General features: G+C 38.2%; 1 protein-coding gene across 2 annotated transcripts in view; it reads right to left on the bottom strand.

Annotated features, from left to right (window-relative positions):
• Positions 1-15731: 15731 nt before the first annotated feature.
• tenm4 (teneurin transmembrane protein 4) overlaps positions 15732-23051 on the bottom strand; it is a 193336-nt gene continuing 186016 nt past the window's right edge. For both annotated transcript variants that reach the window (XM_066699386.1, XM_066699387.1), the window contains exon 30: positions 15732-18817. In XM_066699386.1, coding sequence (XP_066555483.1) covers positions 18059-18817 — 759 coding nt within the window. In that variant the 3' untranslated portion in view covers positions 15732-18058. The remainder of the gene's footprint in view (positions 18818-23051) is intronic.

Here is a 23051-nt window from a genome sequence, read left to right as displayed (position 1 = left end):
TATGATTTTTATATGTATTATTTTTATGGTAGTATGCAGGTTAATATAATTGATTATTTGTATTAGTAGAATTTAGGTTAAGAAGTAGTATGCATCAGTAATAGCAGTTACAATAAGGAGCTGTAATATAATAGCCGGTAGTAATTTAGTATCTCTATTTCATTATTATTATTATTATTATTATTATTATTATTATTATTATTATTATTATTATTATTATTATTATTATTGTTGTTGTTGTTGTTGTTGTTCATGCAATGAAAATAGCCCCAAGAGTAATTCAGCTGTTTGTAATTCATAGTCCCTTTATAATATACAAATACAAGCCCAATAAGGAAAAGACAGTGTGGTACAAGGCAGCTTAAAAGTGTTATAAGGGAACAGGAAATGTCATAGATGACATAATGAGAGGACATAATGAGGCTCTGACATCTTTCTCCCCTACATGATTGTAGTGTGGTGTACTGTGGCAAAAAATACAGCAAGGCATAGTCTAGTAAAGTATAGTTTACAATGGTAACAAATATGGTAAAGTGTAGTATGGTGTACCATGGTAAAAACATGGGTAAAATATGATAAAGTGTAGTGTGTAGCATTCCCCTGTCCCCTACAACACACTATTGTCCTCTAAAACAGTTTAATGATTGACTGTTTTACATTAACAGCTGATACACTTTGTACATTGTATCCTACATACTCAGCTATTACTAAACTACATAGTGTAATATTTTAATGCAGCTAATTTACTAGGAGGGGTTTGTCCTTGAAAATCTGAGTTCCAAGAGGGCTGACTCAACAGAGGGAACAAATGAAGGTTAAAATCTATGTATTACAAATTACCTCAGACAATGCAATTACACAAAGAGGATAAGGGGGGTCCTCCCCTTGTCAATATAAACACATCAAACCACAACTCTCACTTTCACATGATAATTCAATTACAAATAAGAAAATCACTCGATTAGCTCTGTATATCCAAAAAAGCATATAACCAATATCTACCAAAGAATAGATAAAACCCAGTCCAATCAGTATTATCATATTTGGCTCCACTTTCATAACAGAGCAGTGAGATTATATAATTATATGATACAAGTCATATGTTGCCAAAGTGTAGTGTCTTTTCTCATCAACAATTATTTTTTATAGCCTCTACAGCAATGTGTTCTGTGCTGGTTCACAAAGGCATGTGCAGTTATTTTCAAATCTGAGTAGGTGACACACGTTTTCTGAAGTGTGTGTTGCACATCATCAGGCTGGAAATAACAACTAAAATATCACAATCAGGATAGGTCATGTGTAAAAGTCAGTCATCTATGCTCACCTCTGCTTCGAGGTTAGGCAAAGCAAATATATTATTAAGTGCAAGAAAAAAAAATCATGGAATTCTTCATGATCATTTCAGATGCTCAGAAAAAAATGTGTTTTAACTAGAAACACATACGTATTTTACATAAGGTTATGACCTTATGAACCCAAGTTTCTTTAAAACAGCAGGAACCCATCAACAGCATACTGTAAGTTTAATTTCATTTGACTGTGGTAGGAGTGCTGGTGCATGAACTCTGTGTGGTTAGTGTGACTCAACTTTGATGTATTTCCCACCATAAGTTGTTCCAATAACTTGCTAATGCTCACATTATAATTTTTAAATTAGGCCCACAAACTTTCACTGTAGCCAGTTATATCACATGTGCCAGTGCGTCGTCCCTTTATGAGGTTTTGGGTGGTGACACTGAATTCAGCTGACAGAGAGCATTGTGCATCACCCTGGATGTGACACCGTGAATCAGCTTAACTGTGTCCTTATTATGTCATTTGTACCATTTTCATTAAATGTACAACACATGTGAGCAGCCATTATCTGTACTGTAATCATAATCATTATCACCCGATAAAAAACTTCTATGAGAAAGTGCACTTTAATCATACCCTCAGCCAGGTCATTTTATGCCATCCTTTATTCAGGCCTCAGAGTGTTCTAAATTTAGCCAGCCCCATGCTTCAAATGAAGCCATGGAGAAACCGGATCCGGGATATTGAAGTATAACAAGATGCAGGCTGCATTACTTTCAAGTGTTATGTGCTTCAGCCCAAGGTTACTATGGACGAAAATAGTGCAATGATGCACCATAGGCTCACAAATACCCTTTTTCTTCTACCAAATTGAAGTAGAGCTAAATGCATCCATAAAATGCTTATGTTCCGATGCGTAATACAAAAGCAGAAAGGACAACAGAAACCTCCTGAACATCAGTCTCCTGAAGCTCACAGAGACATGGGAGAGAGGGAATCAGTGTTTGCTGCTATATTCTTCTCATCACAGTCAAACAGTGCAGTAACACCTGCCAACATTAAAGCAATTGACTTAGAAGGACATAGGAGGTAATATCATATTTCTGGACTATTACATTATTAGTAGTAGCAATAATAATAACTTAAGAGTTTACATTTTGATAGGAACACTGGTGTATTTGGCTTTGATTACAAACTAAAAACCAGGTTAAAACAATGTGTGTATTAAGAGCTCTGTACCCAAACACAATCCACAAGATTCTTTGCGATGCTGTAGTCAAAGTGCAATGCTGTTGCATGAAGAGGAGTGTCAGCTGTAAATCATTTGCTTTACAATGTCGGCTTCAAGAACATGAATTCGTTATTTATGTGTTTTACTTTAATTTAGGGCTATAATAATCCAAACTATGCTATCAATGATATGCATCTTCTTTAAAGCATACATATACTTCTCTGCGATAACTAGCATATCAAGATGGACTTTTTAAAAATGTTCCTCCTCTGTAACTTATTTGGTTTAAACATTACTGAGACACACCTCTTTGCTTTGCACACCCCAACCCAGTAAGTGCAGTGATTAAATAATGCAGTTTGAATTTCATACCACCAGATGGGGAGCTAACTCTACAGAACAGCAGCTGTAGTAAGTGCTCTGCGTTCTGCCAGATTCTAATTGCATATGTTTATTTATTTATTTATTAACAGTAGGGGCTGTGGTTAAGATTAGACAGTTACTGCAGAACATCTCTAGTGAAGCTTCTGTGTAAATATTTGTGCAGTATGCCTGTAATCCAGAGCAGTGGCTGCATCACACCCAGAGAGATGTGCTTTGCAGACCAAACCAACCTTGGATTCTCTTGTGTTTTAATCAGTGCTTATATTGTATATTTAAATATAATTTAGTGATCAGCGTTTAGTACTCATTACCCAACACTGTCATAGCATACACTTTGTTGTATTCATCTTTCTATTTCAAAACAACAACAGCAACAAAGACAGGCCTTGCTTTTAACTGAACTCTAAAGTAACTATTCTTGACAAATACGTTAGGTGCATCAAAATATAAGATGAATATAGAACTAAATCCAATATTACAAACACAACTATGACGAAAACCTACAGATGTATGTTCTTGTACTATTAAAAGGGAAGTATTTTAATTCATTTTCAGGCTTGCCATACTCTCAGAATGATCTGAAAAAAACGACTGAATAGCAGATCTTGTGACTTCTTGTAATCCATTTGAGACGTGACACTCTCCCTTTAGACTGTCTCTCTAATTGAAACGTGTCATGCACATTTCTGCTGTTTTTGCCCGCCAAGGTCAGTGTGCTTTACAAGAGAAACTCGTGTCTTTCTTGGGGGTTTGGACATCCTTATTTGTTTCCATTGCTTTGTTTCAATCAATATGTGATTAGGCTGCACAGACAGGGAGGTTGTTTGTTCAGGCTTGATGCTTAGTTTCAAGAGTGAGCTCCATTTAAGAGTTCAGCTTTCAGAAGGGTTGTTAAAAAGCCAGCATTACTTATTCGTGAGCTCCAGATGTGTAGTGTGCCTGTTCTGAGTTTTCACTTTTCCAATAACACTTAAACTGATATTAATATTTACTGATTGGATCTGCATTAGTCATATAACAATGCATGCTAGTTCTAGAAGATACCTCTTTATTATTATGACTCGTTTCAAAAAAATCTGAAATAAGAGTTCTAAACAACAGTGAACAAATGATTGTGAAACAAGGCTAATGATTTTCAAAGATATACTAAAACAAAACAATACTGTTTGAAAACAAATTCCCTGTTTATTAATCTGAAGCTGCTACTACAGTATATTTCCTAAAATTATATTTTGTGGAGGGTATCAATGCTCCTTAAAGACTCAATATGTTGTACAAGTTAAGTAGGTTTAGAACATAAGAAGAACATAAGAAGAACATAAGAAAGTTTACAAGCGAGAGGAGGCCATTCAACCCATTGTGCTCGTTTGGTGTCCATTAATAACTAAGTGATCCAAGGATCCTCTCCAGTCTATTTTCAGCTTCAACCACATTGCTGGGGAGTTTGTTCCAGATAGCCCAATTTCCATTTGTGTCTCCGGGTCCGTGTGTCCCTGCTGATCTGGAAACGTTTGTTCTGGATATTGATTTTCTGAATTGTCATTGCTTAATGAGCTTAGGTAGACACATCCTGCAGCTCCAAGAATATCTTTGGGAATATAACTCCATCTTATTTTTCAAGAATCAATTCCATTTCTTGTTTTATGTAGGTTTGATAAAATACTGGTACTGTGAGCCTCACTCTGAAAGTGCATGTTCCCCATAGCCTACACCACGTTGTCTTATCGACAACCACTCCATCTCTTTCCAAATATACTCGGTTCTTGAGAATTAGCACCACAGAAATAATCGCTCTAATGAACACCAGTACAGCTGTAAATGGTTTTGTTGGATGAGTTTGTTTATTTGATGTTCGTTTCAACGCTGACATATATCAAACAAGCCCTAGCTGGCTGTTCTTTAGTTTCCCGTTCTCTCTTTTTGGCATCACTGAAAGTTATTTGACAGTGGGTTTTGAAGTTATGGATGAGGTCTGAATGTGTGACCTTTAGTGTAACGCATTGCGGCTACCCTCAGGACCATCACACCACAACTGAAAGGGGTTTCTTTCAGTGCAAACCACTGGCCAAATTTAAAATAAAGCACAGGGAACTTTAAAAAGCATCATTACTTCAATTTTCCTAAAAGGACCTTCACCCGACACTGGGATATTATTATGATTTATTACGATTTTTGGTGCAAGAGTGACGGCTCTAGTTAGGTCTCCTAACAGGATTATTTATGCTCCAAAGGAAGACAGTTTAAATACTGTAAATGTGCTTCATATGCAGTTTTCTGAGTTTAGAAATCCTCTGCATCACAGTATAAAATGGGTCCTTTGCTATTTCAGATTGGCAGTTCTCAAAACATGGCACCATGTTTATTACACTCATTCGTGAGAACACAGAGCAGCCGATGGTGTGCTCCTAACAGCTTTATGAAATGGCTCCCTTAACTTTCCTCATTGACCTTGTCTCTCTTTCTCTAATTATTCTTTCTACACACCCTCAGCTGTCCCATATTGCTGGAGGGCTCATGAAACATTAATGATAAAATAAAAGTTAACTTTGGTTGAGTTGGGGGAAGGGAGACTTCTAAAAACATTCTCTCTTGTCTTTTCACTTTCCATTGTGTTTTCTTTGGAGTGATCATACAACAACTTAGTATTGAGTATTGTTATTGTTAATTCCCAACTCCATTTGCAGAAATGCAGCCCCAAACTTGCAAGGAACCTCCACCATGCTTCACTGTTGCCTGCACACACTCATTCGTGTACTACTCTCCAGCCCTTCGGCCAACAAACTGCCTTCTGCTACAGCCAGATATTTCACATTTTGACTCATCAGTCCAGAGCACCTGCTGCCATTTTTCTGCACCCAGTTCCTGTGTTTTCGTGCATAGTTGAGTCGTTTGGCCTTGTTGCCACGTTGGAGGTATGGCTTTTTGGCCGCAGGTCTTTCATGAAGGCCACTTCTGACTAGACTTCTCTGGACAGCAGATGGGTGTACCAGGGTCCCACTGTTTTCTGCCAATTCTGAGCTGATGGCACTGCTGGACATCAACTGATTGCAAAGGGAAGTAAGCATGATGTGTCTTTCATCTGCTGCTGTAAGTTTCCTTGGCCGACCACTGCGTCTACGGTCCTCAATGTTGTCCGTTTTTTTGTGCATCTTCAAAAGAGCTTGGACAGCACATCTGGAAACCCCTGTCTGCCTTGAAATGTCTGCCTGGGAGAGACCTTGCTGATGCAGTAGAACTACCTTGTGTCTTGTTGCTGTGCTCAGTCTTGCCATGGTGTATGACTTTTGACAGTAAACTGTCTTCAGCAACCTCACCTTGTTAGCGGAGTTTGGCTGTTCCTCACCCAGTTTTATTCCTCCTGCACAGCTGTGTCTGTTTCAGTTAATGATTGTGTTTCAATCTACATATTGAATTGATGATCATTAGCACCTGTTTGGTATAATTGTTTAATCATACACCTGACTATATGCCTACAAAATTGTGTGTGTGTGTGTGTATGTATATATATATATATATATATATATATATATATATATATAATACATTTTTGAATTAAATGTATTTCCTTCTATTAATTTGATACTGTTGGCATCAGCATCAGTGACAATATAGAAACAAGAACAATAGTGAGTTTTGCTTGCCTTTCATTGTGAACTATCCAAAAACTGAATACTCATTCTCTAAGTTTATCCAATGAGAAACAGTTATTGTTTAATTAACTTTATCACTAATTACTGCATTTAAGGTTTTTAATGAAGCTTATTGCGCCCATTGTTATTTTTCAATCTCATATAAATCCCTCCATCATCTAAAAAGTGAAACAAATCCCCTTTATGTTTTTTATATGGGACCCAGTTTGATATGGATTAAGCTTTCTGTAATTCAATACAAGGAGCATGTCCCTATAAATTATTAATTTAAATATCCAGTAACACTTGTGGGACGATTGATTTATAGGTTCTTGTCTGAGTCACAGGCGAAGGCAAAGTGGAATTAACAAACCGTATAGCCTTGCAATAGCACAGCAGCTACCCATTAACTGGAATGGACATCGCGGCTCTTAATAAGCTGTTTGGATTCGTCAACTACTGCACAGTCCCGCTGCTGTAACCTGTATCTGAGCCGCAAGGGGAACAAATCCGTTTGTGTCTTCCAGTGGCTGGGTTTATATGTTCCATATGGTGCATTAAACGTGTGGATTTTGGCACAGTTTCTTCTCTTAGGAGGAAGCAGCTCAGCTAGATATTTATAAACCTGGCTGGCGTTCCCAAAATGCCTTGTGAGGAGGAGCGGGCACACCAAAGCCTGTCTAATTTACCCACACCAGTCCAGGGGAGAGGAGGAAGCCAAACATTGGTTTTTAAGGCCAGCCACTGTGCCAATGAGCTCCGTTATGGTCATTCATTTGTTTGTTTACTAGAAGAGTAATGGTAACCTTTCCACCCAGCACGTATATTTGAATGGGAGCCGTTTACCATTCCTGTAACACACCCACACACTCACTCCAGAAACATGCACACAAACCCAAGAGAGGATTGTGTACAGCAGGCCCCCTCTCGTTATCTCACCCGCTATCCCCACCCCACCTCCTCCCGCAATGCTTTTCAAGCCAAGCCCATCCTCAAATCTCAGTACATACTCTATGTAACTGAAAACAAACCGACAAACAAATATGCACAAAAAAGTGCCCCCTTGAACCTTGCCTATTCAGACTACCCCTTTAGATGCTCTGTGCCTTGAAACCAAACTGCTATCACCAGAACTTGTTCAGTTAACAGTGTACACTAGTTATAAAAGAAAAATAAGTCAAAAGCACTTTTATGCATGATTGGCGTTGAAAGATACTATATAATCCTTTAACTCTGTACCTTATTTGTTTATTTGTATTTTTACTAATTATTTTTTCATGCACCTTTTTATACAGTCTTCTGTGAGTCTATAATGCTCTCTTATTTAAAATGCAATGTTATTTACTAAGTTTAAGGCACCTGTGGTAAAGACATCTAAAAAAGAATAGTACCTTCAATTCTAAATTTTTTTAAAGGCATTCTAATGCTGATGCCGGGACTTTCGGTAAGAGTACATATAGTATATTCTTTGATGACTGACAGATACATTTTATGTCTTCGTTTTACCTTTCCACTTCTTTGTAGTCGAAGTAGTATATAGTGGTTTTCATAAATGAGTTTTTAAGTACCTTCATCATTTCAAAAGTTGCTGGCATTGTGCAGCCTGCAACCGCACATAAAAGAAAGCTCCTGGAATGAGTGCTGTTTGCCTGAGCATACCTATCAGTGAGTTACAATAATGCTGTGGATGAATGCAGGAAAAGTAACAGCAAATGAATCACACAGCTGCTGATGGACGCACTGTTCCTGGATGTGGGCTCTAATACAACTGCGCCAGAGATCTTGAAATGTTATGAGGGAGAAATTAGATTTCAAACTTCAGGAGCAAAATGAAGAGTTTTTTTTTTTTCTTCCTTTCTACTGAAAGGTTTTGAAAGCTGAAGTTGTTCAATAATCTTATGCCTGGAAAAGTGAACCCTGAACTCTAATAGAGTTTCTATATTGGCAATATTTTTAAACTAATCAGAGATTATATTATTTGGCCAACTTGGACTCATTCTAAAGGTCTCTGAAAAGTGTCTATGTGACACAGATGGGGGTATGGGGTCTCAAGAGTGGTTAGCTGTGGATATGGGGCTTTGACCGAGGTGAAACAAAGAATAGCCTTAAAAAAGGTTGTAAAAAAATAAAGCCTAGCCCTGGTGTAGTGCATTAAATAAACTGAGGGAATCTCTATCGGTCCTGGGACCACTAAAGGGTTTACCCCTCCAAACACTCATACAAAAGAGAAAAGTAGAGATACAAAGTAAAGATACTACCACGAAGATCAAGTAGCTTTCAAAATAACTCTGGGATAAAGCTGTGGAAAGGCACAGATCAGGGCAGGGGTATAAAAAGATTTCAAAGGCATTGAATATCCCTTGGAGCAAAGCCAAGTCAATCATTAAGAAGTGGAAAGTATGGCACCACCCAGAATCTACTCAGAGCAGCCGTCCTCCCAAACTGAGAAGCCACCAACAGGCCAATGACAGCTCTGAGAGACCTACAGCGCTCCATGGCTGACTTGGGAAGAACTGTCCATGTGTCAGCAATAGCTCAGGCACTCCACAAATCTGGCTTGTATGGAAGAGTGACAAGAAGGAAGCCATTTCTTAAAAAAGCCCATGTAAAATCCTACTTGGAAATTACAAAAAGATGCGGCAAAGGATTCTGTGTGAATGTCCTATAGTGGCCTAGTCAAAGCTCGAATCTGACAGAGAATCTGTGGCAAGGCTTGAAGATTGCTGTCCACAGATGCCCACCCAACATGACAGAACTTGAACCATTTGCCAAGAAGAATGGGCTAAAACTGCACAATCCAGATGTTTAAACCAGGTAGACACTGACCCCAAAAGACTCACAGCTGTAATTGCTGCCAAAGGTGGTATTGACTCGGTGGGGATGAATACATCTCTAACCAATACATTTATTTTCTGCTGTTTCACTAAAAAAAAAAAAAAAAAAACTTGTCTCTTCAAAGTGTTGAGCAGATTGTGCGAATCAAAATAAATAAAAAAAACATTTATTTGGATCAAAATTGCAGGTTTTAACACAACAAAATGTGAGAAAGACCCATGGGAGACTCCCATGGGTCTTTTTCACATTTTGTTGTGTTAAAACCTGCAATTTTGATCCAAATAAATGTTTTTTTATTTATTTTGATTCGCACAATATATATATATATATATATATATATATATATATAGTAAAATACTCAAAAGCTGTATAGCACTTGTCAGCAGAGATTCATTTAATTTCTAGAGCCCACATCATTTAATAGTCAGAGACCTGGGTGTTGCTTGTGCAAAACTAAAAGTAGGCCATAAGGATGAGGCAGACTGCCTATAAATATAAAAATCTTGGTGATGTATGCCACATAGAATAGGAGGCTTTTGATGTAATATGTTCTTGAACTTTAATGGTAAGCCACTTTATGAAAGACAGAGATGAAAACTATATCCCTGAAAGGAAAAGCCTAAAATAATTAATGTGAATATTAATCCAAGCAGAAAATACTTTGTTATGTTTTATACATTTTGAGATTTGGACAGCTGCCAAGTGCTGCCTAAGCTCACGCTGATGAAATATAGATGTTTGTTTTAACCCTAACATCAAAAAAATCTCCACCAAGGGCATGAGAGGTGCATGCTTATGCTTTGCTTTAATGCAACACCACTGTTTCCTGGATTTACCAGAATGGGTTGGGGGAAAACATCTGTTTGACTTTTGGAGCCCTTAAAACAAACAATAACAACAAGAACAACAAGTTTATTTTTTTACTTCTAAAATAAATACAAATGTCCTGATCATGACTAAAAAACATATTCAGTGCCACAGCTCTCTGCACTAAATTAAAAATGCCATTAATTGAATCATTAATATTCACAGGCAGTTCTCTTAGTGGAACCTTTAACCCACAGAGATTGTTTTGGTGCTGCAATTTGACATGTTCCTTTTGAAAACAGAACCCAGGTGTTACAATAATGTTAATGGACTGACCTCAGTTAAATATTTAAATGATCTCTGTTTGGACATTTCCCGTTTCTTAAAAGAAGGTGACAGGAAGACTCATGACTCAACGAGAAAAGGGATCATTAAGACAAGAAGCTGAGAGTAAACAATGCTGAGAATTAAGCACAAAGTTAATCCCTTCACTAACTGACACCAGAGTCTAAGAAGAGAATTTACAAGAGAAAAGAGAATGCTTGTTTGGTCTCTTTCCGCCAAGAATTCAAACCTCTATCTGAAGACAGATCTGAACTGAGGGATAATAGCTTAATAATAGCACTGGTTATGCTGTCTATATGATTTGTAGTGTAGTGAGGTTATATATGGTGTGTCCATCCTACTTAAAAAAACAGCAAAACAAAAAGACCTGAGCTGGGTTTTTTGAGGATTGTTCCTTTGTTTATACTTGTCAGTTGGAATGACGTGAAAGCGTTTGGAAATTGTGGCTGTTTGTTTCCATTGAACCCCATTTTTTGTGTGGAAAATATCGTGGCTACATTTTTAAATTACAGGCGGAATTGCTCTGCTACAGTCTCACTCCCAGAGCAAGATACCAAATCACTTCATATTTTGCAAATCGTTTTTGCTCTGAAGAATGTAAAAATGTGTTATTCTGACAATGCGTAAGGTTGTTATAAGGTTAATTGCCTGAAGGTCTGTTCTTTAAAAAAAAATTGTAATATTTTAAATATCACTGCTGTATGCTTGTTGCTGTTTGTTAAGCAGACAGTGATTTGTATTGTTCCCTCTGCACTTCAAAATAACGGCGCAAGCCAAGTTGACATGTTGCGGTTAAAAATTAAATAAACTGTACAGTCTGATTATTTCAGCGCTTCCAGGGGAAAGTGTTATAAATCTTACTTCTAAATTTTTATGTGAGGTCAGATTTTCAGTGCATGCATTTCTTTCTACTTTCGTGACCAATCAAGTGATGTAAGGTTCTCTTTTCAAATCACAGTTCAGCACTAGGAGTTTCTCCGTGGCATAGTTTTTAACCTGTACTTAAAAGCTAGCTGGAAGGAAAACAATGAAAACAGGAGACTTGACTCTTTTTTTTTACTATTTGTCATATCTTCCCCATGTGTCAAATGAAATATTTCCTCAGAGTTACACTGTATGCGTGTCATCTTCTGATTTCAATGGGAACCGACATCCTCCTTCGTACAGGAAACCAATCTGACATGTTTCTGACCTTTGTAAATACTACACATCAAAGTCAGGTTCCATGACGATCCTTTACAATTCCTTGCCCCCTTTATTAACATGCTGACTGCACTACGGTGTCTCACAGAAACAGTTCTACTCAATGAAGCTCAAACTGAAACCCTCTCCTCCTCTCTGTGGTTCAGTCATTCCTAACCATTTCTCATTAGCTTTTATGATTTTCCTGACAAATGTATTGGAGAGCATGTGGTCTGAGTTCTACGACTACTACTACTGCCTCTAATACTAACAATACTGTATTTTCATATTTAGATGAGATTAGATTTGATTTAGATTTGGTGCTTGATTTTATTTGGTGCTTGCAATCAGGAGTCTAAAAATCAGACATCTATACCACACTACCTACAATAAGGATCGAAGAGGAACACAATCCTTGATCATTGGAAACTGCTGTGGGCTCGACACAATTCTTCAGGCTCCTTAAAACAACCATGCCATCACAGTTTGTTCAGATTCAAAGGCCCACTCTTGATGTACCCAGAGACCTTGCTTACTTATTGTTGCTAGGAGCAGACATGTTTGCATTACTCTTTAGAAGAAAAGTCCGAAAGCAGCAGTGGCAAATGGCTTAGACTGTAACCTGCAACTCACAGACTCATCTGAACAGACTGGAAGCTAACAAATACATAGTCAAAGCCTTAACCTCGACAGGAAAAAATTTTCTCTTTCCGCTTTGAAAGGAATGCGGTCTCCAAAATTGCTTACCCTTCAACCCCTGCTTTCTGCCTGCATTATTCTAAACAAAAACTGAAAGATGAAACCGAAGATGAAACTAAAATCTAAACCTAAAACATCAATGGGATTCTTTAAGTGGTCCATTGTCCCTCTGTGCAAGCAAATAGGTTTCGGACAGTGCTTTGAAAACACCCATGAGCCATAGCACACAAAGAAGAAGAAAAAGCTCAAATCTTCATTTAATAGAGGTAATGTAGTGAGGTATTTGACATCCAACCAACAGATGTTGCAGGAATACCTGAAAAACAAACAAAAGAAAGACAAACAAGCCTTTTTGTTACTTTCCTTTGCTCAGTTTTTTTTTCTTCTCTATTGCCTGCTAGAATATTTCAGTGTTACACTCTAAAAAATGTGAGTCCAGTATTTGGCTGTTTCTGTAATAACATTTTTTAAATCTGATTAAGTAAGACTTAAATCAGACTTCAAACTAGATGCATTTACTATGCTGAATGGTTTTAGCCCTAGCCTGGGAGGAAACCCCAAAGAAACACTGCTGTAAATAAAGACTGTACGTTGTGAAGCCCACAGTCTCTGCAGGAATGGAGTTTTCTTTTCACAGCAGGTTTTGACTAATAGACTTTCAGTGGCTGGGGATGTGCTGGGGGGATGTGAGACCTGCTGTCTTTCACCTGTTTCTAGCTGTATACTAATGAAATGTACAGTTAGATTGCTTTTTGGGTAAGGCAATATTTGTATCCGTTACATTTTGTGTGATCAAAACTGTATGCATGGAAAAGCTAGATAGATAGGTATTGTTTTTTTTTTTTTCCATCTGTGTCTCTTGTCGTGATGTGGGATCGATGCTGCCAGCATCACACACACACAATCTCTAGCAGGTAATGTTCAATCAGTCATCAGCACCCCAGCATCTAAGACTTAACCTGTATGATTTTTTAATACTAGGCTTACTTACCTTATGCATCTTTCTCGCTTCTCCTGGCCATTTTACTACCAATATTTGTACATGGATATTCCTGAAAAACAAAAATGCACTAAAGACAAAACATATTTTGCAGCCTTTTCACTACTCAAGTCCAGCCACATACCAAACCTTTCTCAGTAGAATCCTTTTCAAACTTATTATTTTTCACCACTGTAGGGACAAATAGTTACACATGCCTGATTCTTAAAACCAGAACCAAACTGGACTGTAAACATGGAAGCCAGGCAAGAACATAAAGATCCATGAAATGCACATAAACATGTTTGGATGTTGCCCCATGTTTCAGTTCATACATCACCTAGAAATTAAATGCTTATAATTTCTTTTTTTTACAAATTTAGAAAAACAGGTTTGATGTAATATAGTCATATAAATGCTATTGTGTTCATGTTTTCCCCACTCACCTGTGCTTATTTGCAACATGGATAGGATCTCCTTGCCTTCCCATTGCTTTCTGGGTCTAAATGTTCAGAATTGTGCTCTGTGTTGATTTTTATATAGGCTTCCAGAGGGGAGGGGTTCAAGGTTAGTTAAATAAACTGTAATGAAAGCTTCAATACCTCATTGATTCCAGAAAATCCCAGCAATATCTTACAAACTACTGGAATTGTTGTTGTTGTTGTTGTTGCTTAAGTGTTTTGTTTCCTAACAATACTGGGAGATTTGATAACTGTGTGCTTTCACAAGCAGAAGACCTTCATGTTGTTCAAAGATGTAAGATAACAGGACATGAACCTGAGCACAATATGCTTGACTATGGTTCTGCTTCTATTTTTAAATTTAATTTTACCAGCCATACAAAGTGGCAAATTGCCTTGAGTAGAGAAAAAACATAATTGTCCTTATTTAATATCAAGGAATGTTACATGTTGAAGAAGTTTTAAGGAACTGGTTGTGTAATTTAGAGATATTAATAGAAAATTGAAGACTAACATGCACATTTTTTCTATTACTCCACCGAACATTTCTGTTTATGCATACAAAAAAAAGCACTAAATGGATAATTGAATTTTCGGGCCCATATATTGAAACATCACAGACGGTTACTTCCAAAAGTTCTAATGTAAATTTTATACTTGAAAGGACCTGTACTAAAGACGTTCACAATGGACACAATTCAAATTCAGGCAAATGCTAATTTCTAAATTAAGTCCATTGTGAGATGCTTAGAGACATTTTTCATTCGTGCAAATAATTTTCAATTAGAATTACTGTAAGTGGAAAAAAAAGGTTCTTAAGGGCTTAAGAGCTAAATAACTAATTCATAGCATTTGTGTTTGATGGCATTAAATGTGAATCATTTCATTGATTCCTCATATATATTCATACTTCACCTAAAATGGACTGCCTTTTTCTAAAAGGAAGGATAAGCTAACAAAATGTGGAAAGACGCATAAGTGCAATACATCAAAGAAAGGTATCCATACACCATGAAAGCTTCATTTAAACAGAAGATATGCTTATTTCCTTCCATTACATGAAACCTCGTGCTATTTACGACACCTCCTCCACTTCATTAACATCTGCACCACCAGCTGAGCAACACACAACTGTCACCAACACCTCGTGCAGAGTAATTAACTGAATTTAAATAACAATGAGCAATGAGGTATTTTGCAGGGTTAATTAAAAGAAAATTGGACATACATTTTCCTTGTTCTTTTTACCTTCCATTTTGTGTTGTCTTTTAAAATAGTTACATTACTTGGGGGGGGTAAAAAAAGCTAGTGTACACCTAAAATGATTAAAGCTCAATGACAATACTACTCACAGCCCTGAAATAAAGTTTTATGACAACACATCTACTGTCGAATAACATAGTTCTGTGTGAAGACTTCATCATAGCGGTATTTTGGTTTCCTTAAAAAAGAACACAAGTGATAAGAGCTGTATTGTTGTCACCCATAAGATAAAACCTGTGTTTTCTTCAAAGTAGTTCTCACTTAATTCCTCTGAGGAATTTCCATTGCTGGGAGCTCTGGATGTACCCTAGTCTCTTTTTTTTCTGTAATTTTTTTTTAATAAAATACATTTTATTTTGTAATGCTGTGAGAAATTACCCACAGGGTGTTTCCACAACGCATTTCAATTAAAACCCAATCAAGTGTGTATGTGTGTAAATGTTCGTAAATGGACTGTTCCCTTTTGTGCTCAAGAAACAATTCAATTTCGCTCAACTGAAATCAACTAGACACATCTAGTGAAAAATATTGTACACCAGCCAAATTCTAATCCCTCGTCCCACCTGTGAATTTAATTTTCTATGCTTAAATGGAAACTATAAGGAAAATAAAAATAAAAGTAAACACAAAATATTCGTTTTTATTTTTTTTTCCACTAAAGACTACACAGGGTCGCTGCTGTAGCTCTAGAAGGTATCTACATTTGCATTTTATTTACAGCTTTTATGTTTTGATCTTATTTACATGGCCAAAGAATACAGTGTTAGAAACACAAGGTGTTGAGAAAAAAAAATCTCAAAATGAATCCAAAACTTTAGAAAAAGTACAATTTTACAACACAACAGATCTCAGTGTGGTTTTCATAATGCAGTTTTCTTCCCCCACGTAAAGTCTTAGTTTTTTTTAAACTGCATTTTTAATGCTTACAAAGTACAGAATAATAAAAAAACAACCTAAAACATAAAAAACTCAAAACAAAAGTGTGATTTTACTTGAAAGGTATTTATAAAGATTGTGACACACTTACATATTTTTTCTAAGGATTTTTCTCCCTCTCAGGTGTCATGTAGTGTAAGTGGTAACAAGTCAGGCATCAGTGCAAAATTAGATTTCAATGTTACACCTGAAAAAGATACAGATCACCGCCACTTGTTCTCATGGCCAATGTAAGCTCATCACAAGTCATAGTTTTCTAAGTATTTAACACATTGACCACATATTTCATTTCCAAAGAGAAAATTCCAGTGTCTTGCATGTAAACCCAGGAAACATTGAAAAACACCCGGCTAACTAAATGTCCAGGAAGGTAAGCCAATAATTTGGGACCCAAGGTTGGTGTGCATGCAAATCTTTTAGCTTTCAGGGGTGAGCTCGTATATCTTCGGGTTTAATGCGCGTTGCTCCACTTTGGGACAGAGTCGACCATTTCAAGCAATAACTCAAGCGCTGAGGAGGTTGACCCCCAAAGCAGCACTGAAGGAATGCGCTGCGCAATAACAAAATTTCACACACTGTTCGTCGTCTCCAGCAGTCAATGTGTTAATAGCGTTGTTCTAAATGAAAGTATATGTTTTAGTAACGTGCTGTCTTTTAAAAGCATTCACAAGTCTTTTTTTAGAGGGCATAGTTATGCCACGTGATTCACAGTTGAAAATAAAAAAATGCTTAAAAGAGCAAATTACTAAAAAGCACTTTGCATTAATACTGGCCTAAAAAGGGTAAAAATGTAATTCTTTACACTTAATCTTCCACAAATAAACCATTTAAAAACAACTTTCCAAACATGTTTATACTTTATTTCACATGTGCTGGAAACACCCTTAAATATTGTTCAAGTACAACAGTTAGCAATAAAAGGGACAATATTTCACATTTCTGAATTCACATTTGTTATACTGTATGTATATATAGAAAAAGGAAAATAAAACTCCAGATTTAAAATGAAAAACCTTTTGAGTAAAATACCTTTCAATGCTTTTATACAGATTTCAAAATTCCCCACTTGACATGGATTCACTGGATTCTGTTTTCACAATAGACTTCTATAGTGACCAAGGAAAATATAAATAAATTGTAATTGACTGAAACACCAACCTATTAATTTCTATTATCACCTCCCCGCCCTCCCATCCCCCTCCATACAAGCTTTCACAAGTCCTTCTGGTCACAACCTCCCACCCCTGTAATGTTGAAAGAATTTGGTAAACTCTAGTGATAAACATAACTCATGTAAACTGAAATATAGTCAATTGTAAAAATACACTGGAATAACAACCCAGAGCCCTTGAGAGCTTGGACTTGGACTGAGACTGCTGATTTAGCCAGACTGAAACTTTGAAAAACATTACAAGAAATTACGATAAAATACAGAAGTTGACAAGTTCAGCTGAAACATGGACATAAGGAAATGGACAGCACAGGTGACCACATTGAGTCAGGTTATCTAGGTTTCTTTTCTTCCCCCCATAAGTGGCAAATGGGTTTTCAAGTATAAAAAGAAGCGAGGAAACGAGAACGCCTCTTCTTCTTGTCAGGAGCGTGAAAAAGCCTGGAATGAAACACGCTTGTGGATCACACTTTGCTTCACACAGGAGGCAGAGCAAACCAGTGAATATAATGCGTTTACACCACTCCATTTTGATTCCTTTTTAACAGACACACCAACAGGGACGGAAAATAAAATAAAAAACAAGTCACTTAGATCGCGAACTTCATCCTCTTGCAATCCCTCTTCAATGGATTGTCGAAAATAAAAATGAAAAACAATTGGGCACTCTTCAGTAAATACAGTGCGACTGTATAGAACAGTTTTTTTTTGTCTGTTTTTTGTTTTCAATAAAAAAATAAGTAAAACACAGTCAAAAAAAAGTGGCCACATAAGCAGCTGTCTTTGGCAAGTAGTCCTCAATGCTGTCCATGTTTGTCACTCAGCCTCCCTGTGTTCATGTCACCTCCGGCCCATTTCACTCTGTCTCATGAAATGAATGTTGTTAACACTGTCTGACAGCTCGGGATACTGGTCCACTGAAATGACAAAGTAGCCGTCGTAGCCTTGCACCCTACCGGCGCTCAGCAACTGCTGCTTCTCTCCCTCTGTCCACGAGCGCGTGCCATCCTCGCCCTCCTGCAGTCTCTGCCGCTCTCGCCCCCAGGCCTGCGCCACCGCACGCTGCCTGGCCAGCTCCAGCACGCGCACCTTCTCCTCGTCTATGCTCGTCCCGTAGCGGGTGTTCAAGCACAGCGCCCCGTACTGGAGCTGGATGTCTGTGATTCGCCTAGTCCTGCCGTTCAGCACGGTGTTCATCTGCGACACCGTCACATTGACCCCCGTCTCCAGGGTCCTGCGGCCCACCGTCATGCCGATGAGCGCCAGGTCGTTCTCCACCGGCCCCAGCTTGACGAAGTAGTGGGTGTCGGTGCCGGCGATGGTGAAGTGCAGGTCCTGCAGGTAGAAGGCGTCGTTGAGCACCGCCGCCGTGCGCCGCCCGTCCTCGTTGGCCAGGCTGATGATGTCGGTGGTGACGCGCCCGTCTCTGATGGCGAACTTCACCCCTTTGCCGAAGATTGAGCCCCCCGAGGCGAAGCGGATTTGCCCCTCCGACTGCTGGCACCCTGCGCTGCTGGCACCATAGATCTGCCCGAAGCGCTCCAGCTTGACGAAGGCCTTCAACTGCCTCTGCACTTCACACTGCACTCCCAGCACCGACTGCGAAGAGACAGGAGAAGAGCGTTACAAGACAGTGTGATTGGGTGAAGGCTCACAGGTATTACAATACATGAAAAAATGGCCTTTGTTGAGATTTACTGGTTCATACAGCAGTGTCAATGCATATACACACAAAAACAGCAGCCCCTCATACCTGCGCTCCTCTTCCTACAGTATGATTCACATGCACCCAAATCTTACTTGTCTTCAAAATCACAGCAGGAAGCTGCCTTGTTACTGAAGTTTTAGCTGCAGTACTTTTTTTTCAAAAGTGAGGATCATGCTGCTTCATTAACACATCAAACATTTCAATTTTCATATTCTGGTTATGCAACATAAACCATATTTTACAAGTGGATTGCATCAAATAATAAGGAAAATATCAAGAACGCAGAATATGTAATTTGTAATTCTGAGTAGAACATCCAATTCCATTTTATTTTTCTCGTTCTTTTAAAAAAAAAGAAGGTACTTTTCTCCTCAAAATTGACACATACGAAACTACTAAAACAGTCTAAGAATAATTCACTAAAATTAACTAACTTATACAACTAAAAACATAAAACAAACAGCTGGTTATTTACATGGAAAATAAAATTGCAACAAAATCTGCTGCATGGATTTATGTTTTTCAAAGATAATACATACCTGCAAAAATATAACTGAACTGAGTGCTTTACATAATCTGAACCATATTAATCAAATACATTCTATAAAATCAAAATGGGGTTTTCAGAAATCCTGGGAGGCTGAGATAAGATGACGAAGAGCTGTTTGTTGATTTTCACAAGCATCCCTCTGGTTGGGCATTGTTACATGGCTGCTCTTTTAAAATAAATTATAGCTCTGCTGCCGTGTTCAATATTGTTTCAGATCTGGAGCTCAATTCTAACTGATTAACCTAAAACCTCATGCTGGTACTTTGTACTTTTTAGAACAGAATTATAGTTAAAAATAACTGTCTAATGCAGTGGTCCACAAAGTCGTGCCTGTGATGGTTATTCTAATTTTTAAATACAAGTTTATTGAGGGGGGGAAAAGCACCGAAAGATTTTAATTTCTCGAAAAAAAAAAAATATTTTTAATTCCAATAATGCACTGCAAAAACAAAACAAAAAATAGTTGTCAGGCACTCTCACGCACAAACGTGCAGTGTAGTGACAGATCGAGCAGATAGAGTTTCAGAATGACGTGTCTGTGGAACAGGCACTCAAGTCCAGCAAAATAACGGACATTTGGTTGCAGTTACCAAAATAAAAACACAGCTGTCGGCGTCCGCAGCTTCAAAGATCCTCCGCATGTTAACAAGCACGTATCTATGCAGGGACATTGTTTTTTGCCAAAGTGCCTTATTGGTCCCGACTGCACCTCCCGCACCGCAGATTGTCAGCCGCCGCGGACCGCAGTTAACCCAACCCCCCATCCCCCTGTACCACCAGATTCGTGCCCGTTGAAAACATATATTGCGGAACACTGGTCTAATGGAATATAAATTCAAGGTCACATGACTAAACAGGAAATTGCATTGTTGTGGTAAAATCTGCTGGCATATGACGTGTTTTGTTCATCTGAAGGACTTATTTGTTATATAAAATACACATTTCTTGGATTTCCAAACCAAATTATTTTTTTTTTAAGATGATTTTCCAAAATAGAGATTGTATATATAAAAAAATCAAAACCATTTAATGTTGGATTTTACAAAATCTTTTCAAGTGGTCTTGAACAAATATGTAAACATAAGAACCTCTAACAGGGCTTAAATACAGGTTGAGCAGATAAAATAAAAGATTACAAAAAGAGGGGAGTAATATGACTAATTTAACAATGTTTTCTCGCCTTGATGTTTTAGAGATGACTGACAACTTGGAAAGGGAAAAGGTCCAGCATGAGGCTGACAAATGATTGACAACATTGGACTCTGGTAAACACATGCACAAAGAAAAAACAGCTGTGAAGTGTTTCTCTGTTTCCTAAAGGGACCCCAACACTATAGGCATGTTTCATCCTCTGGGGTTGAAAATCATCATCAGCTCTAATATTCCTTGACAAGAGATACCCCTCTTGGGAGGAACTGCATTAAAAAAAACTCAGCAGCAGCAGCAGCACACAGACTGAAGCATGGCGTGCCTTTAAACAATGCAAGCTTCTGCAAAAGCCTGTGGCTGTGAAGAAATTCCTCCTGTTCTGGAGAGAGAGGTGTATCAAAAAGTTGGAGGGACAATCAGTCACATGGGATCTTCATCAAAAGACTGGAGGATTTTCACATTTGACAGTTTCCAATTATATTCTTATCTTCTATGCATTTCTCTTTACAATCCTTGGGAGGCTGGAAGAGAAACTCAGGATTGTGTCCACTCTCTGCCCCCATACCCCTCTTGTGCCTCAGATACCCTGAAGCTGTATATTTCAGCCTCTGGGTGCAGCTCTGCAGCTTGGACCCAACTGGGAAACAGCCTGCAGGCCAGTTCACCCCCTACCCCCCTTCGTTCACTTGTTTCCTGCAACAGTTTCTCATCCCCATGCAAACACAAAGTACACATCCTGAGGGGCACTCTTTGAAGACGTGCTGACACTGCTTACATGACAATCTGCAATGTGCATTGTGAAGAGTACAAATAGCATGTCATTCGTCTGGCTTGGTGTGTGATCAGCCTGCAGCTCTCCCCGAGTGAAAGATGAACCTTGGGGTTCTCTGGGCCTCATCTATCACTGTCTTTAAACCAAAGAACAATTTCCACTCTTATTTTGTGAAAGTAAACGGGTTTTGTGTTTGACGGTTAACTTAAGGGTTTCAAAATGGAGCAGGATTTTTGTTTCTGATGCAAAAACGAAATAAATAGTAAAAACAGAGCATTAAGAAGGCCTAGGATCATTATTGGTTCATTCTAAGAAACATAAAAAGAGTTCAAACTGAATTTACATAATGCCTACTGTCGCTTTGCATCATAGTTTGTATTTTCATGACAGGTTTATGGCATCCAGGGCTATAATTAGGCAAGGCTGGTTAATCAGTGAGGAGATTCCATACTGTAATAAAAGGGGAAAAAAAACATTCCCTGAGTTTAATTCTACAGATACATGGGCAGCTCCAAAGCCAGAGGATTTGTCGTAGCAGCGCTCTCCACTAAACACAACAAGAGTGTGAAAGGCAGCATCTCATATTCTATTTGTTCTTCAAGCCCTTTAATATTCCAAAGGCCAGAGACGGCAAGCTGCCCAATAACAGAGATCCTGTTGAACAAACAATCCACTGTGGGCCCTTTTCACTGGTAAGAAAATTGCTTGCATGACGAGTATTGGATTTTAAATGTCATTAGAAGCGCTGAGAGAGGGGAGAGAAGTGAGCTCATTTGACAAAACATCAGGTTAAAAGCACACAAGTGACCTCAAAATTACATTGCCAAATATCAATGAATTGGGAAGCAATTAAATGCCTTACTTGTTTTAACAGCAGGGAAGGTTATTGCGATTGGTGTGTGTGTGGTGGGGTGTTGCAGCACAAAGGACTGCAGGACCCATAATGCACAGAGCTCATTTGGGGAAGGGCAGAGTACAGTTCTGCTAAGATTTATACCTTTCTTGCACAAGGTAGCAATATACAGATTCTTTTCAAATATTTCTTTCTTCATGTACCGATACAGAATTCTGTTGTTTTGCTTTGAAATAAATAACAAACACACCAACAAAAACAAAAAGCTCAACAACAACAACAACTAAATTTGTAATGGAAATACCAGGAAGATCTTTGAATTCAATTTAAATTTGCCTTTTTTGTGCCAGCTTTGAAGATGCACAGCAGAATAAGTACGGAAGCTCCCCACAGAGAACCAAAGGCTCTTTGTAGAGCGGAGATGTCCTCTGTGAGCTCTGATAAGGCCCTTCCCACAGGACTGTCTTGCACAATAATACAGGCAGTAGGCATTCTCTTTTTTTTGTGCCACATTTTAATTCAGAATTGACTGTAGCTTTTTAAAGAGACACAACCATACCCTGCTTACATCCTGCACTCGCACAGAACCCAGAGGCCTGTGGTTTGAGATGAACCCCGACAAGTGCTTGGCATCGAACACTGGGCTGAGAAGTACAGCAGTAATGATCCCTCCTCATAGGACCTGTATTGTTGTATCATTCTGGCTTAAAAAAACACCCATCACAAAGCATGACTGGGTAAAAAAAAAGCACTGCATCAGAGAGAGAATTGTATTTGCTTTAAGCACGCTTTGCATGACAA

This window comes from Amia ocellicauda, chromosome 3 (genome assembly GCF_036373705.1).
Source record: "Amia ocellicauda isolate fAmiCal2 chromosome 3, fAmiCal2.hap1, whole genome shotgun sequence".
Classification (NCBI taxonomy): Eukaryota; Metazoa; Chordata; class Actinopteri; order Amiiformes; family Amiidae; genus Amia; species Amia ocellicauda.
The sequence above is the reverse complement of the archived record's forward strand: the minus strand, read 5'-3'. Positions and strand labels throughout refer to the sequence as shown.